The sequence below is a fragment of the Salvelinus sp. IW2-2015 genome, linkage group LG15 (assembly GCF_002910315.2).
Source record: "Salvelinus sp. IW2-2015 linkage group LG15, ASM291031v2, whole genome shotgun sequence".
NCBI classification, from domain to species: Eukaryota; Metazoa; Chordata; class Actinopteri; order Salmoniformes; family Salmonidae; genus Salvelinus; species Salvelinus sp. IW2-2015.
The window spans coordinates 13693952-13709236 of record NC_036855.1 but is presented as its reverse complement, the minus strand read 5'-3'; the positions used below and the strand labels follow the sequence as shown (position 1 = coordinate 13709236).

The 15285-nt window shown below is 43.3% G+C and overlaps 2 protein-coding genes across 2 annotated transcripts in view; one reads left to right on the top strand and one right to left on the bottom strand.

The window, feature by feature from the left end:
- Positions 1–1037: 1037 nt before the first annotated feature.
- On the top strand, positions 1038–1672 carry LOC111974893 (protein FAM163B). The gene is made up of 2 exons (XM_024002966.2): positions 1038–1130; positions 1229–1672. The coding sequence occupies exons 1-2, from the start codon at positions 1038–1040 to the stop codon at positions 1646–1648; spliced, it is 513 nt and encodes a 170-aa protein (XP_023858734.1). The 3' UTR covers positions 1649–1672.
- A 4876-nt stretch (positions 1673–6548) lies between these two features.
- LOC111973987 (ADAMTS-like protein 2) overlaps positions 6549–15285 on the bottom strand; it is an 8858-nt gene continuing 121 nt past the window's right edge. Inside the window, exons 2-6 of the mRNA XM_024001472.2 lie at positions 14468–14623; positions 14154–14324; positions 13715–13891; positions 7906–8050; positions 6549–7506 (exon numbers count right to left, since the gene is read on the bottom strand). Coding sequence (XP_023857240.2) covers positions 7385–7506; positions 7906–8050; positions 13715–13891; positions 14154–14324; positions 14468–14623 — 771 coding nt within the window. The 3' untranslated portion in view covers positions 6549–7384. The remainder of the gene's footprint in view (positions 7507–7905; positions 8051–13714; positions 13892–14153; positions 14325–14467; positions 14624–15285) is intronic.

Sequence of the window (15285 nt, the reverse complement as noted above, 5' to 3'; positions counted from 1 at the left end):
ACATGGGAGCCTTTCTCTGTCTCTGCCTTAGTGTTGGGGCTATTTCTGGGTTTGATGTCATTTCTGCTGTGTAACTCCCATGCATTATTCCATGGTGGTCCCAATGACACGTTCCAAGAACCTTTCCCACAGTATCTAACAGTCTCAGCAGTAGGGAAAGCAAACTAAGATGGACTCAGGATATCAGGAGGATATGATTTAATTTAAGAATCATACAACCGTGTGTATTTATAGTATATGCCACAGTTATTTTACCATGTCTCTGCGTAAACCATTGGATTTGAGCTTGATTTTCTCTCTTAAACTAGTAAATCGATGGCTTTTCAATATCCCCTCTAATGTACATACTGTATTTCCGTGAAATAGCATAAAGCACTCATGCAGTCTTTTCAATTTCATTTTTAAATCATTACTGTATCTCTAATACTTCACTGTGGGTTTATTTCATGAAAATAACTTAAAACATATTTTTTATAATTTATTTCCCTGAGCCTCCTTTTGCCTTTGAAATGCTCAGTGTGATCGTTCGGCGTGTTGATGCACATTTAAATATGTTAACATAAACAGCCTTGATTGGTGGATAGGATCTTCTAGACTCTAGAGCCAACCCCACTTACCCCTTCTAAGTAGGACACATATGCAAATAAAACATGACTGGTCATTGGTCAGAATAATCAGATCAGATTGTGATGTCATGCTGTGGGCCAAAACTCCATCCCACCTGAACAGGCTGAAATTCCAGGCGTTTTTTTTTCTTCAAAAGTTCCTACACTAAAATGGCAATATCACCATTTTGATTCTTTAAATTGACCAGATGATCTGAAGGAATAGGCAATTACTGCACTATGCCCAGTCCTTTGATTCAAAGAGTGGAAGTGATCACTAAAAGCAGCAACATCAGATTCCCAATGAGGGCTGTTGGCAAGGATACAAATCTACAGTACATAACTGACAGATGATGTAAGTTTAAGCACCCTTTCAATCTATCTCTCCTCCTATCCTCTTCTCCTGCAGAGTGTTGATGGAGAGGATTTCGAATGTCAGCCGGGACAGTGGTTATCTGTGGTGGAATTCTAGCTACAGTCATCTTACTGACTATCGTTGCAGTACTGTGCTACTGTAGGTTGCAGGTAGGTTATAGTTTTGTCTAACTTAGCTATGATAAGTGCATGTATGCTCAGGGTTTACGGCGACCAGCTTGTTCACTCTTTCATATGTTTCTCTGCAGTATTATTGCTGTAAGAGGGAGGAGCCAGAGAGGGAGGAGGAGGAGCAACCGGACCTCACCACCATGTCCTCTCTCCCCACACCAGTACACACGGCCGGGGACCTCGACGTGATGACCACGCCCCCCTCCGAGCCTAACGGGCCCGTCTTTGTCTACACTCCGCCCCTGGTCCGCAAACCAGTGACACGCTCCCATACATTCTGCCCCTCCTGCACGCCTTACTCCCTGCCCTTCTACCTGCAGCACCCCTCCGAGAGGCTGCGTAACGGCGGCGAGCGCTTCAGCTACAGGACTGTGCAGCAGCAGGAGCTGGACCTGCCCATGGACCTGGCCAGCTTCAACCACAAGCTCAACCTCATCCGCTCTGTCACCATGAGGGAGGTGGTCACCCACAGCCACAGTGTCAGCACTGACGTGTAGCCCCCTGGTGGCTGGGAGGACCAATGTCAGGGACCTGACCTGTCTGGAGGGAATTTGATTTAACTCTTACTTAGTGTAGATATTTTCCACCTCACCAAATCGATGGGTACGCTCACTCACTCACACGATGTAAAGAGTTTTTTTTTGGTCTCACGTGTAGATGTATGGACACCTAGTCCTGAATTCACCTTTTTTTTTCTCTCACGTCGTGCTTTCACTTCACAGGTTAATTTGTCAGTATGTTGATGGCAATGTGTCTGCTCGTCTTCTTTAGAGAATTATGATTCAGACAGCAAGAACACAGCAAGGACATGGTGTGTGTGTGTGTGTTTGTGTGTGGGGAAGCACATGAACAGTATTTTAAAAAGGGCTTAATATCATAGGCAGCATACAGGATCTGTGATTGTGAGGGAGACATTTTTTCTCAAGAGAAGCTGGCAGAACAGGGCCGCTGGAAAACGTGTGGCGAGCTGGCATTTGCACCAGCATTTTTTTATCAGATGTGGCAGGGCTCCACAACCTTTGATTTAGTTTACAAAAATATGTTGACGAGAAAAGCGTAAAAACATTGGGGCAAAGTGCAGTTTTTTTAGACCGATTTGCCTCATGATTTGTCAACTCGCTCACAATTTCTCTGTCCTTCACATTGCCGTGCTGCTGCAGTGTCTTGACAAAAAATATGAACGGAAATCACAGGTCGCGCTGGCCTGGCACACCCTCAGCTGAGTTGCCAACAACCGGATGCACCCAGTTTTCGGGGATACAGCTAACTCAACCTAGCTTCCTTTTCCGCTGAAAACCGGAGCTCCGCTCAGGCATTTCTTTTACACCTGCTACATTAGGTTAGGCCAGGCACAAAGCTCAAGGCACGCTTCACTTTCCTCAGTATTTAATTAGCAAATGTGATAACATATCATTCCCGACAGACACAAGCAAAAAGTCTTTACATAAATGTTGTAGCAGCCTACACCTGAACATTAGCAATCTGACATGCTGTATTGCATGGAAGCGAGACGATTCTTCAGTCTGGTCAACTGTAGGCTACTAACAACAGCAGCTGCAAACAGTCTACGACACCCTGTCCCTCTAGCCTAGCTGAACCTGCCGGCAAATTGTGCTATTATTCCTTTTACTTAATTTGTCCTCCATTCAGGCTGCAAGGGCGTTGATTGCCTCCTTAACTAGCTTTAATGGTGAGCCGCCTGGGGAAAAAAGGAAAAATATGCGTACTGCCTTAATAAAAGGGAAACACTCTTTTCACGCCACTTCTATAAAGAATTGATGTTTTCGTAGGAGGTTAGGAGAACATACACAGCAGGTTAGGATAATTACCATAGAAAGTTATGAGACTGAGGCAAAGGTTAGGAAAAGGGTTCGCGTAAATTCTCTCCTATCCTGCTATGACAATCACTTTGTATCGAAGGAGCGTGAAAAGAGTGTGTCCCCTTAACCCCCTCGAGTCGATTTCCAACGGCAAAATAGTAATTAGCATAATATCAAAATCCATCTGTTTAAGCTAGATAGATTTGCTTGGATGCTTTGGATGCGTTTCAATCCACCACATTCGCCGATGTCGCCCTTCCGCAACTGCGGTGAAAGGTGGCAGAACTACAGCAGGATTTGGTGTTTGTCAGACCATGAGACATCCCGAAAATCGGTCTTCTCACGAAAACGTCTTTAGCGGTTTGGCCTACACAATAATATGACCCCTTCTTGTTTTGCTCTCGGACGAACACAAGCCTCGCCTGAAGGTACCCGGTACAAGTTTAAAAAATGAATGGAAGTATATATGGAAGTAGTTTAGTGCCTAAAATCTGGGGTTAAATAGGTGTAAAAAATATATAAATAGTTTCCTGATCTTTCTTATATCTCTCAGATATACTTCAGAACAAACTTCCTTTTGATTTTTTGGGGACTATCTGTTGTCCCATGCAGTGAATCTGTTTCTATGGGCTAATAGCAGTAAGGCCAAATTCAATGTTTCATCAAATATTTTTTTAAATATATATTTTGGATACCTTAAGAGGTCTTACAATTCTAAATCAAATAGCTAAACGATCATTGGTATGGCCGTATTAAAACAATTCCATATGCTATCTTAATAACCCTCCACCCTGTTAATAAAACACAATTTTCCACCACCATGCTAGAGTGGCTGATGCTACTTCCTGATGTTCAGCCAATCAGGTTGCAACAGTAGGTTGCGTACCCCTGGCTGAACGCTGTGTACAACATCAGGAAGTAGCATTAGCCATTCGAAAATGGTTTTTTTTGCCGGTTCGGCATTAAAGCTAGTTAACGAGGAAACTGACGCCTTTGCAGCCTGAAAAAATATGTTTTATGTACGAGCCAATGGCCATGGGACACAAGTGTATAGCCGGCTGAATACGTTCCTGTTGGACGCAGATGACAAACGACGTACAAGGAATAATAACGCCATCTGCCAGCCGGTTGGTCTACCTCTGGCCGGGGTAAACGAAGCGGAAACGTTATGAATTTATTGCTCCATTTGTTTGTGTTAGGAGAACATGTGAACGGGATCATATTTGGTTTATATTCAAACTTGGGCTGCCTAGACCTTTTCTATCCAAAATGATTAACCAGAAGTAACGAATAAACACAATAGCTGACATAGACTGTGAGTTAAATGTTTTATTAGGCCTACAGTTGCAGAGGGCAGGCCTCCACAATGCAAACTTGCATAAAGCAAGCTAAGCCCTGTGAGTTCTATTATCCAATTATCCAATCATATTGCTGTATCTATGTCTGTGTAGAGAAAAACCCTGTTAGTCTAGCTTTAAAATATAACTCATATGAACAGGTTGCTGCAGTTTGACAGCGTTTTCATCCTCCCCATGGCCAGGTTATTTTTCTCCTGGTTATTAAAAACGTGACCTGATTAGAAAACGCTGCTCTCATCATAGCCCATATGAAACCTTTTTTAAATTTATTTTTATTTTTTACATCTGATGAATCATGTCATACCATATAAGGTCCAGAGTTTAACCTCGTTAGGTTACCATATCAGGAAAAACTGTGGGCCCCAGGAAAAAAAGAATCGCCGCACCACTCTGGGACCTGTGGTGCCACCTCCGAGGCATAGTAATAACTGTGTATGTTGTGTGATATCTGTACTGTACATTTTCTTGGGGTTTATGTATAGGTGATGACACATAAGGTACTGTAAGCTGCTAAAATAAGGACAGAACCCTAATATCTTAGTCTCATTAGCCTGATTCTCAAATCCTCTGAAGTGTTTTTGTTTCAGTTTTGAGTGTCCTCTCAATATATTCTTCATAGAGAGGAAACATAACTATTTTAAGAGCTCATTTGGTTCAAACTTAAAGGGAAAATATGTTTAAATATATATTTGAAGTGATTTTCATGTAGCTCATTGTCAAGTCATATACTTCAAGTTCCACAATAAAAAATTAGTGTATGTCAATTGAGTTGGTTGCTCTAGTAATGTGTGTACTGTTTACTTGGCAAGTATGGGTGGCCAAACCCTTTTTGATTTCCCCCAAAACTGTAACATGGCATGTTTTGTTTGATTTAACAGTGTTTTGTCTTCTTGGTGTATAGGATATTTGTGTTTTATTTCAGCAGTAAATGTGAGAGGGAGAGCCCTATCCAGAAACCAGCAGGTGGCATCAGGTCCTGGTATATGCATTTCCCATCAACTACTATGGATGAACCATATGTGGAATACAGCGTTTTACATTGTACAAATAGCGTCAACAATAAACAGATAGAACAATTTGTGCATGTTTTTTGTATGCTGAACACAACAAATCAATCAAAGAAACAGCTATAATTTACAGTTTTTAATCGAAATACAGGTAAATACATTGAGGACTTCAGTTAACAACAGTACAAAAGCTGATTACTTCTTTGTACAAAGAGGTATCAGTTACACAAAAACAGTACACTAGATATATATTGTAAAAAATGAGACACAAACTCTTCAATGTAATTCAACCTTTTCAAGTGTCAAGAATATTTCAGTCCATGAATGGGATAACTGTATGGCCATACCATATGTCTTTAGTCTTAACCTCTAAATTCACTCTCTCATTCACACTTAACTACCTGGCATTTAGTAACTTCATGAATTATATGCCATGATTGATAAAGTCATGTGTGATGAGCAATAAATAAATTGTATGTTCTGCAAAAAATAGCAGTATGGGCCCAATAATAAAAACTAAAATGGGGCAGTTACACTGTATTGTACTATTTCTGATATCATAGTTAAGGATAACACTCAGTATAGACACCTTTCCTGTGCCACACACTCATTTAAAAGATAATTAAATAATATTCATAGTCAATATTTATCTTAAATTCAGACTAGACATGCAGTATAGTCAACCAGGAAATAATTTAATATATCTTTCCACATCAGTGTGGACCCCTCTCTTAATAAGTTGTTAATATTTGGAGCAATGACAGCGATGGTTGAAGAGATTTCTGGGGTAGGATTCTCTCTTCAAAAGACACAAATAGACGCACCAGTTCACTCTTCGCTCTCTCATCTATCCCCCTTGACTCTTAGTACTTCAGGGTGTCGTTCTTTGCATGTGCCCAATTGACAACCTCTCTGAAAGAAAGGTATGTCGTTGTGGTTCAGACTGAAGACTTTATCATATTCTAGTGTTCCTTCTCATTTGGATCAGGCCCTATAGATATACTGTAGCCTACTGGGGGGGTAGTAGTGTAACCTACTGGGGGGTAGTAGAGTAACCTACGTGGGAGGGGGGGTAGTGGTAGAATAACCTACTGGAGGGTAATAGAGTTACCTACTGGGGGGTAGTAGTAGAGTAACCTATTGGGGGGGGGGGGGGGTAGTAGAGTAACCTACTGGAGGGTAATAGAGTTATTGGGGGGGGGGGGGTAGTAGTAAAGTAACCTACTGGAGGGGGGGTAATAGAGTAACCAACTGGAGGTAATAGAGTAACATACTGGGGGGTAGTAGAGTAACCAAACTGGGGGGTAGTAGAGTAACCTACGAGAGGGTAATAGAGTAACCAACTGGGGGTAGTAGAGTAACCAACTGGGGGGTAAGTAGAAGTAACCTACGGGAGGGTAATAGAGTAACATACTGGGGGTAGTAGAGTAACCTACTGGGGGTAGTAGAGTAACCAACTGGAGGGTAATATAGTAACATACTGGTGGGTAATAGAGTACCATACTGGGGGTAGTAGAGTAACCTACTGGGGGTAATGGAGTAACCTACTGGAGGGTAATAGAGTAACCACTGGGGGGTAGTAGAGTAACCTACTGGGGGGTAGTTAGAGTAAACATACTGGGGGTAGTAGAGTAACCTACTGGGGGTAGTTAGAGTAACCAACTGGGGGGTAGTAGAGTAACTACTGGGGGTAGTAGAGTAGCCTACTGGGGGGGTAATAGAGTAACCTACTGGGGGTAGTAGAGTAACCTACTGGGGGGTAATAGAGTAACATACTGGGGTAGTAGAGTAACCTACTGGGGGGTAGTAGAGTAACCTACTGGAGGGTAATAGAGTAACCTACTGGAGGTTAATAGAGTAACCTACTGGGGGGTAGTTTGTTGACTAGTAGTCTGGGGTAGAGGGGTCTTTGGCTGGAAGTAAGTGGGTTGCGGGTATGGGTTTGCAGTGGTTGGAGGTAAGGGGTTTGTGGGGGTCTGCTGGAGGTAGGGGGTAGGGAGTGGGGGTTGGAGAGCTGCAGGGTAAGGTTTTGTAGGTGTTAGGCAATACTAAGAGGCGTGCTGGACCCTGCAGGAGTGGCAGCAGGCTTTGCTGTAGTACCAGTGACTGCACAGGTTCACCTTCAGAGCCAGAGAGCAGTTGGTGGTGGGACGGTCCTGACAGCTCTCATCTGCATGGCAGAGAGACATATATGATATGTTCAATGATATGGAAAAAGTAGCCTTATCACGATCCGAAAATACTGTAATGATAAACCTATCAATTAACTTATTAATTAATCAATCAATGCCTTTTTTACCTCCACAATCTAAATGCTCAGGACCTTATGCTGTTATGAAAGAAAGAGGTGTACTTAAATAATACAATTAAAAACAAGTGCTTTAAACATGCTGTTTTCCGCGGTTGACTTTTGCCTATGACTAGACTGTAACTCTCCTAAAGTTGCCAGAGTGATTTGCTGCTTACATAACCTGATCCCAGATCTGTTTGTTGTCTTGCTAAGTCCTATGGTCATTGGAGTTGGCAAGACAGCACAAACAGATCTGGGACCAGGCTTTTGCTTACGTACCTGGGGGTTCAGTGGGACAAGGTTGCAGGGCACAGGTCTGCTTGGCCACAGGCTTGGTCAGGGGGTCACAACCTCTCACGATCTCCCTGCCCTGGTAGCACTTCACGTCTCTCATCCGGACACCCACACCACATGTCTTAGTGCACTGGGGAGTGAACACACCACACGTCAGCACTATACCAGGGTTATACCAGGGTTATACCAGGGTTATACCAGGGGTATACCAGGGTTATACCAGGGTTATACCAGGGGTATACCAGGGTTATACCAGGGGTATACCAGGGTTATACCAGGGTTATACCAGGGTTATACCAGGGTTATACCAGGGGTATACCAGGGTTATACCAGGGTTATACCAGGGTTATACCAGGGGTATACCAGGGTTATACCAGGGTTATACCAGGGGTATACCAGGGGTATAGTGCTGCAGTTGCGCTGGGGAGTGGCGCTCCCTCACTTTTTTTCAATTTGAGAATACACAGAGCTGGTAATTCAAATTCATTCTGATAAATTATAAATAAATTATATTTAATTACCACAAACATTCCATGGAAATTATAGAATGATAAGCGAAATAAATGTGTAGCAGCCTATAAGTAGGTAAATGGTGGTTTCTTCCCTGTATTCTCTCTCTCTGGCAGTGGCGCGAATGATGAATAACTAGGCGTGTGTACCGAGGCCCATTTGTCGGAGGCTTGACCACTTTGAGCGGGCCAAATCTGACGTAACAAGAACAGCCAGAGACAGAAAACTCTGCCAGGGGTTGCTAAAACGGCTGTCCTCAAAACAGTTTGTAATCGACTTGGGGCTCATGTACGACACACTTGAACTCGCCCTACTGTCTGAGTGCTTAGGTTACGGAAACGTACCACCTATATTGCGTATGCAGACAAACTGATCCACCGCATCACACCAACAAGATCTAGGATCCAACTTCACGGCGTGTCTGCCTTGATGTTCATAAGACTCCACGGACCCCCTCTTGCGCAGTCGAACCCAGAACAATATGTGACCACTTGGTTACGGTGCTGTTCTTTCAGCACCACAATTAGAAAGTCACTCAAATCGCTTAAAATAACCTTCATCAAGATCTGTTCCCTACACCGAGTAGTCATACTCATCACTTACTATTATTACAAATAGAAGATGATCACTTCTCACAACGGTGCTCGTATAGTAAAGTTAGATCAAAGCTGAATCAATGTTTCCCAAGATCACAATGATTAATTAGCATTTTACATAACATAACTGAATATAATAGCATATACAGTTGAAGTCTGAAGTTTAGATACACCTTAGCCAAATACATTTAAACTCAGTTTTTCACAATTCCTGACATTTAATCAGAGTAAAAATTTCCTGTTTTAGGTCAGTTAGGATCACCACTTTATTTTAAGAATGTGAAATGTCAGAATAATACTAGAGAGAATGATTTATTTCAGATTTTATTTCTTTCATCACATTTACAGTGGGTCAGAAGTTTACATATACTCAAATAGTATTTGGTAGCATTGCCTTAAAATTGTTTAACTTGGGTCAAACGTTTCGGGTAGCCTTCTGCAAACTTCCTACAGTAAATTGAGTGGAATTTTGGCCCATTGCTCCTGACAGAGCTGGTGTAACTGAGTCAGGTTTGTAGGACTCATGCTTTTTCAGTTCTGCCCTCAAATGTTCTATGGGATTGAGGTAGGGGCTTTGTGGCCATTCCAATACCTTGACTTTGTTGTCCTTAAGTCATTTTGCCACAACTTTGGAAGTATGCTTGGGGTCATTGTTCATTTGGAAGACCCATTTGCGACCAAGCTTTAACTTCCTGACTGATGTCTTGAGATGTTGCTTCAATATATCCACATAATTTTCCTGCCTCATGATGCCATCTATTTTGTGAAGTGCACCAGTCTTTCCTGCAGCAAAGCACCCCCACAACATGATGCTGGACTCCCGTGCTTCACGGTTGGGATGGTGTTCTTCGGCTTGCAAGACTCCCCTTTTTCCTACAAACATAATGATGGTCATCCTGGCCAAACAGTTCTATCTGTTTCATCAGACGAGAGGACATTTCTCCAAAAAGTAAAATTTTTGTCCCCACGTGCAGTTGCAAACCGTAGTCTGGCTTTTTTATGGCGTTTTGAGCAGTGGCTTCTTCCTTGCTGAGCGGCCTTTCAGGTTATGTCGATATAGGACTTGTTTTACTGTGGATATAGATACTTTCGTACCAGTTTCCTCCAGCATCTTCACAAGGTCCTTTGCTGTTGTTCTGGGATTGATTTGCACTTTTCCCACCAAAGTACGTTCATCTCTAGTCTCCTTCCTGAGCGGTATGACGGCTGCGTGGTCCAATGGGGTTTTACTTGCGTACTATTGTTTGTACAGATGAACGTGGTACCTTCAGGCGTTTGGAAATTGCTCCCAAGGATGAACCAGACTTGTGGAGGTCTACAATGTTCTTCTAAAGCTTCTAAAGCCATGACATCAATTTCTGGAATTTTCCAAGCTGTTTAAAGGCACAGTCAACTTAGTGTATGTAAACTTCTGACCCACTGGAATTGTGATACAGTGAATTATGAGTGAAATAATCTGTCTGTAAATAATTGTTGGAAAAATTACTTGTGTCATGCACAAAGTAGATGTCCTAACCGACTTGCCAAAACTATAGTTTGTTAACAAGAAATCTGTGGAATGGTTGAAAAACGAGTTTTAATGACTTCAACCTAAGTGGATGTAAACTTCCGACTTCAACTGTAGGATAGTAGGCCTATAAAATGTTACACCCAAAACAACTCCTAAGTCATTTCTTATCAGAAGCTGAATAGTGTAATTGTTTTCCTCATGTGGCCAAAACTTAACAGAGCGCGCCACTAGGCAGGATATATGCTAAGATTTTTTTTTAAATAGGCCCACAAGCAAGGCTAATAGTTTTTTATCACCATCTGCTTTAATTCACCCACGAAACAGTCATTCCAGAAGATGTAAAACCACATTCCCACAGCCTAACTTAGCGTTTGAGCTTATTAAAAATGTACAATATGCGTGGGCATAGGCAGACGTTGCAATTTGAGGATGCATTTGATGCATAGGCCTATTCTAAACTCAACAACAAAAATAAACGTCCTCTCACTGTCAACTACGTTTATTTTCAGCAAACTTAACATGTGTAAATATTTGTATGAACATAACAAGACTCAACAACTGAGACACAAACGGAACAAGTTCCACAGACATGTGACTAACAGAAATGGAATAATGTGTTCCTGAACAAAGGGGAGGGGGGGATGTTAAAATCAAAAGTAACAGTCAGTATCTGGTGTGGCCACCAGCTGCATTAAGTACTGCAGTGCATCTCCTCCTCATGGACTCCACCAGATTTGACAGTTCTTGCTGTGAGATGTTACCCCACTCTTCCACCAAGGCACCTGCAAGTTCCCGGACATTTCTGGGGCGAATGGCCCTAGCCCTCACCCTCCGATCCAACAGGTCCCAGACGTGCTCAATGAGATTGAGATCCGGGCTCTTCGCTGGCCATGGCATAAAACTGACATTCCTGTCTTGCAGTAAATCACACACAGAATGAGCAGTATGGCTGGTGGCATTGTCATGCTGGAGGGTCATGTCAGGATGAGCCTGCAGGATGGGTACCACATGAGGGAGGAGGATCTCTTCCCTGTAACGCACAGTGTTGAGATTGCCTGCAATGACAATAAGCTCAATCCGATGATGCTGTGACACACCGCCCCAGACCATGATGGACCCTCCACCTCCAAATCGATCCCGCTCCAGAGTACAGGCCTCGGTGTAACGTTCATTTCTTCGACGATAAACGCGAATCCGACCATCACCCTTGGTGAGACAAAGCCGTGACTCGTCAGTGAAGAGCACTTTTTGCCAGTCCTGTCTGGTCCAGCGACGGTGGGTTTGTGCCCATAGGCGACGTTGTTGCCGGTGATGTCTGGTGAGGACCTGCCTTACAACAGGCCTACAAGCCCTCAATCCAGCCTCCCTCAGCCTATTGCGGACAGTCTGAGCACTGATGGAGAGATTGTGCATTCCTGGTGTAACTCGGGCAGTTGATGTTGCCATCCTGTACCTGTCCCGCAGGTGTGATGTTCGGATGTAATGATCCTGTGCAGGTGTTGTTACACGTGCTCTGCCACTGTGAGGACGATCAGCTATCCGTCCTGTTTGCCTGTAGTGCTGTCTTAGGCGTCTCACAGTACGGACATTGCAATTTATTGCCCTGGTCACATCTGCAGTCCTCAAGCCTCCTTGCAGCATGCCTAAGGCACGTTCCCGCAGATGAGCAGGGACCCTGGGCATATTTCTTTTGGTGTTTTTCAGAGTCAGTAGAAAGGCCTCTTTAGTGTCCTAAGTTTTCATAACTGTGACCTTAATTGCCTACCGTCTGTAAGCTGTTAGTGTGTTAACGACCGTTCCACAGGTGCATGTTCATTAATTGTTTATGGTTCATTGAACAAGCATGGGAAACGGTGTTTAAACCCTTTACAATGAAGATCTGTGAAGTTATTTGGATTTTTACGAATTATCTTTGAAAGACAGGGTCCTGAAAATTTCTTTTTTTGCTTAGTTTACAATGATATTTAATAGTCTATATTTGCCGGTACAAACTTGAGAAACTTGCGCTCCCTCACCAAAAAGAAATAGCGCTACATCACTGGAACACAACCTCTCACGATCTCCCTGCCCTGGTAGCACTTCACGTCTCTCATCCGGACACCCACACCACGTGTCTTAGTGAACTGAGGAATGAACACAGCAGCACGGCTCTTTGACTCTGTACTGGTATCCCTTGTATAAAGTCTTGTTATTCTTATTTATTTCGCTCATTTAGCACATTTTTCTTAATTACTTTTTAAAACTCTGCATTGTTGGTTAAGGGCTCGTGAGTAAGCGTTTCATGGTAAGGTCTACTACGCCTGTTGTATTTGGCGCATGTGACAAATACAATTTGATTGGATGATTTTGTTGTCTTTAATAGAACACCATCTACAGTGAGCTCCAAAGTATTGGTACAGTGACACATTTTTTGTTGCTTTGGCTCTTTACTCCATCACTTTGGATTTGAAATGATACAATGAATATGAGGTTGAAGTGGGCGGCAGGGTAGCCTAGTGGTTAGAGCGTTGGACTAATAACCGAAAGGTTGCAAGATCGAATCCCTGAGCTGACAAGGTAAAAACCTGTCGGGTCCTAGGCTGTCATTGAAAATAAGAATTTGTTCTTAACTGACTTGCCTAGTCAAATAAAGGTAAAAAAAAGTGCAGGTTGTCAGATTTAATGTGATGATACATAGTCCCACCATTTTAGGGGCCCAAAAGTATTGGTACAAATTCTCTTATGTGTGTATTAAATTAGTCAAACGTTTAGTATTCGGTCCACATTCCTAGCACGCAATGACAACATCAAGCTTGTGACTCTACAAACTTGTTGGATGGATTTGCTATTTGTTTTGGTTGTGTTTCAGATTATCATCTTGTGCCAAATAGAAACGAATGATAAATGATGCATTGTGTCAGATTTGGAGTCACTTTTATTGTAAAAGAATATAATTTGTTTCTAAACAACTCTACAGTAATGTGGATGCTACCATGATTATGGATAGTTCTGAATTAATTGTGAATAATGATGAGTTAGAACGTTACAGCAGCACCAATATCATACCCCCCCCAAAATGCTAACGTCCCCTGTTATTGTAATGGTCAGAGGTTAACATATCTTGGGGGTATGATATTTGTAGCAGGTGAGTGTGACCGACTGCCTTTGTGAACAATGTCATGGTTGAAATGGTATTCACCTCAGACCAGGGCGTGGTGTACCACTTGAAACAGGGCCTCTCGAAGCAGGTGTTCTCGTCCTCTGGCCTCTTACTGGCACCACAAGCCTCGTCGTCGTGGGTCTGGAACTTCCCAGCAGTGATGCCGGCGCACTGCACAATTCTCCACTTCACACCGCGGCCACATGTCGTGTTACACTGAGAGGAAAAAAAGACTGCTCTCAGCTAATGAATATCGAACCAAGAGAACGTCAAGAAAACATATATAGAACATCAACAGTACATTGGGATAACATTGTCAAAACATCAAGAGAACACCAGCAGAACATCAAGAGAACATCAAGGTAACATTGTCGCAAACAGATCATTAAGAAACCATATATAGAACATCATCAGAACATCAATAAAACATCCGACAGAACATCAACAGAACATCAACAAAACGACCCAGTTGCCTTACACTCTCCCAGTCCTGAGTGAGCCAGTGTGGGGCACAGTCCTTCTCCCCACAGGGGTGGATTGCCAGGGGCTTATTCTCCGGAGAGCACTGGGATTCAGGCACCACACGGCCCTCTGGTGTCTTACAGTACACGTGACGTACCATCTTCCCCTGGCCACACGACCCAGAGCACTGCAGAGGTCACAGTTTCAACGGGGATGACACGGCAATAACACATAGTATTACTGATCCAGAGAAACAGCCAGTGCAATCACTTTGTATCAGTCATCAACGTACCATAGAAATGTAGTAATGAGTGGAAGTAGTGTACTCACCGGCCCCCACTCTGACACAGTCCACTGGCGCTCGCAGGGCGGGCCTGTGCAGTTCTTGGTGTTAAGGGGGCGGGTCAGGGGATCACATGACTTGGTTTCATCTGAACACCTGACCTCCCGGGTCACCTGGGCCCTGAGGCCACACTTCGCTGGACACTGTACAGGAAAGAGGAGAGAGGACACACTCACCTTCAATATCACCTACAGTTGCTCAAACAGTAGGATGCAACAATCTAGCTACTATAGTGTTCCTACTCAGTCATTTCTGTACCTGCCATTGGAACTACCATGGCAAATACAACACACACACACACACACACACACACACACACACACACACACACACACACACACACACTAGAATCACATGGAGAGGAGACAGCCAAGAATCACATGGAGAGGAGACAGCCAAATAATCACATAGAGGAGACGCCAAAGACAATCAATGGAGAGGAGACAGCCAAAGAATCAATCATGGAGAGGAGACAGCCAAAGAATCACATGGACGAGGAGACAGCCAAAGAATCACATGGGCAGAGGAGACAGCCAAAGAATCACATGGAGAGGAGAAGCCAAAGGATCACATAGAGGAGACCGCCAAAGAATCACATGGAGAGGAGACAGCCAAAGAATCTCATGGAGAGGAGACAGCCAAAGAAACTCACATGGAGAGGAGACAGCAAAGAATACATGGAGAGGAGACAGCCAAAGCGCAGGGCGGCTGGGGTAGCATTCCATCATATTATAATTCATGTTGGCTTCCCTGCACTGTGCTCAAACACCGCTTTGCCAGTTCTCCTGCCAGAGCCCCATAAACA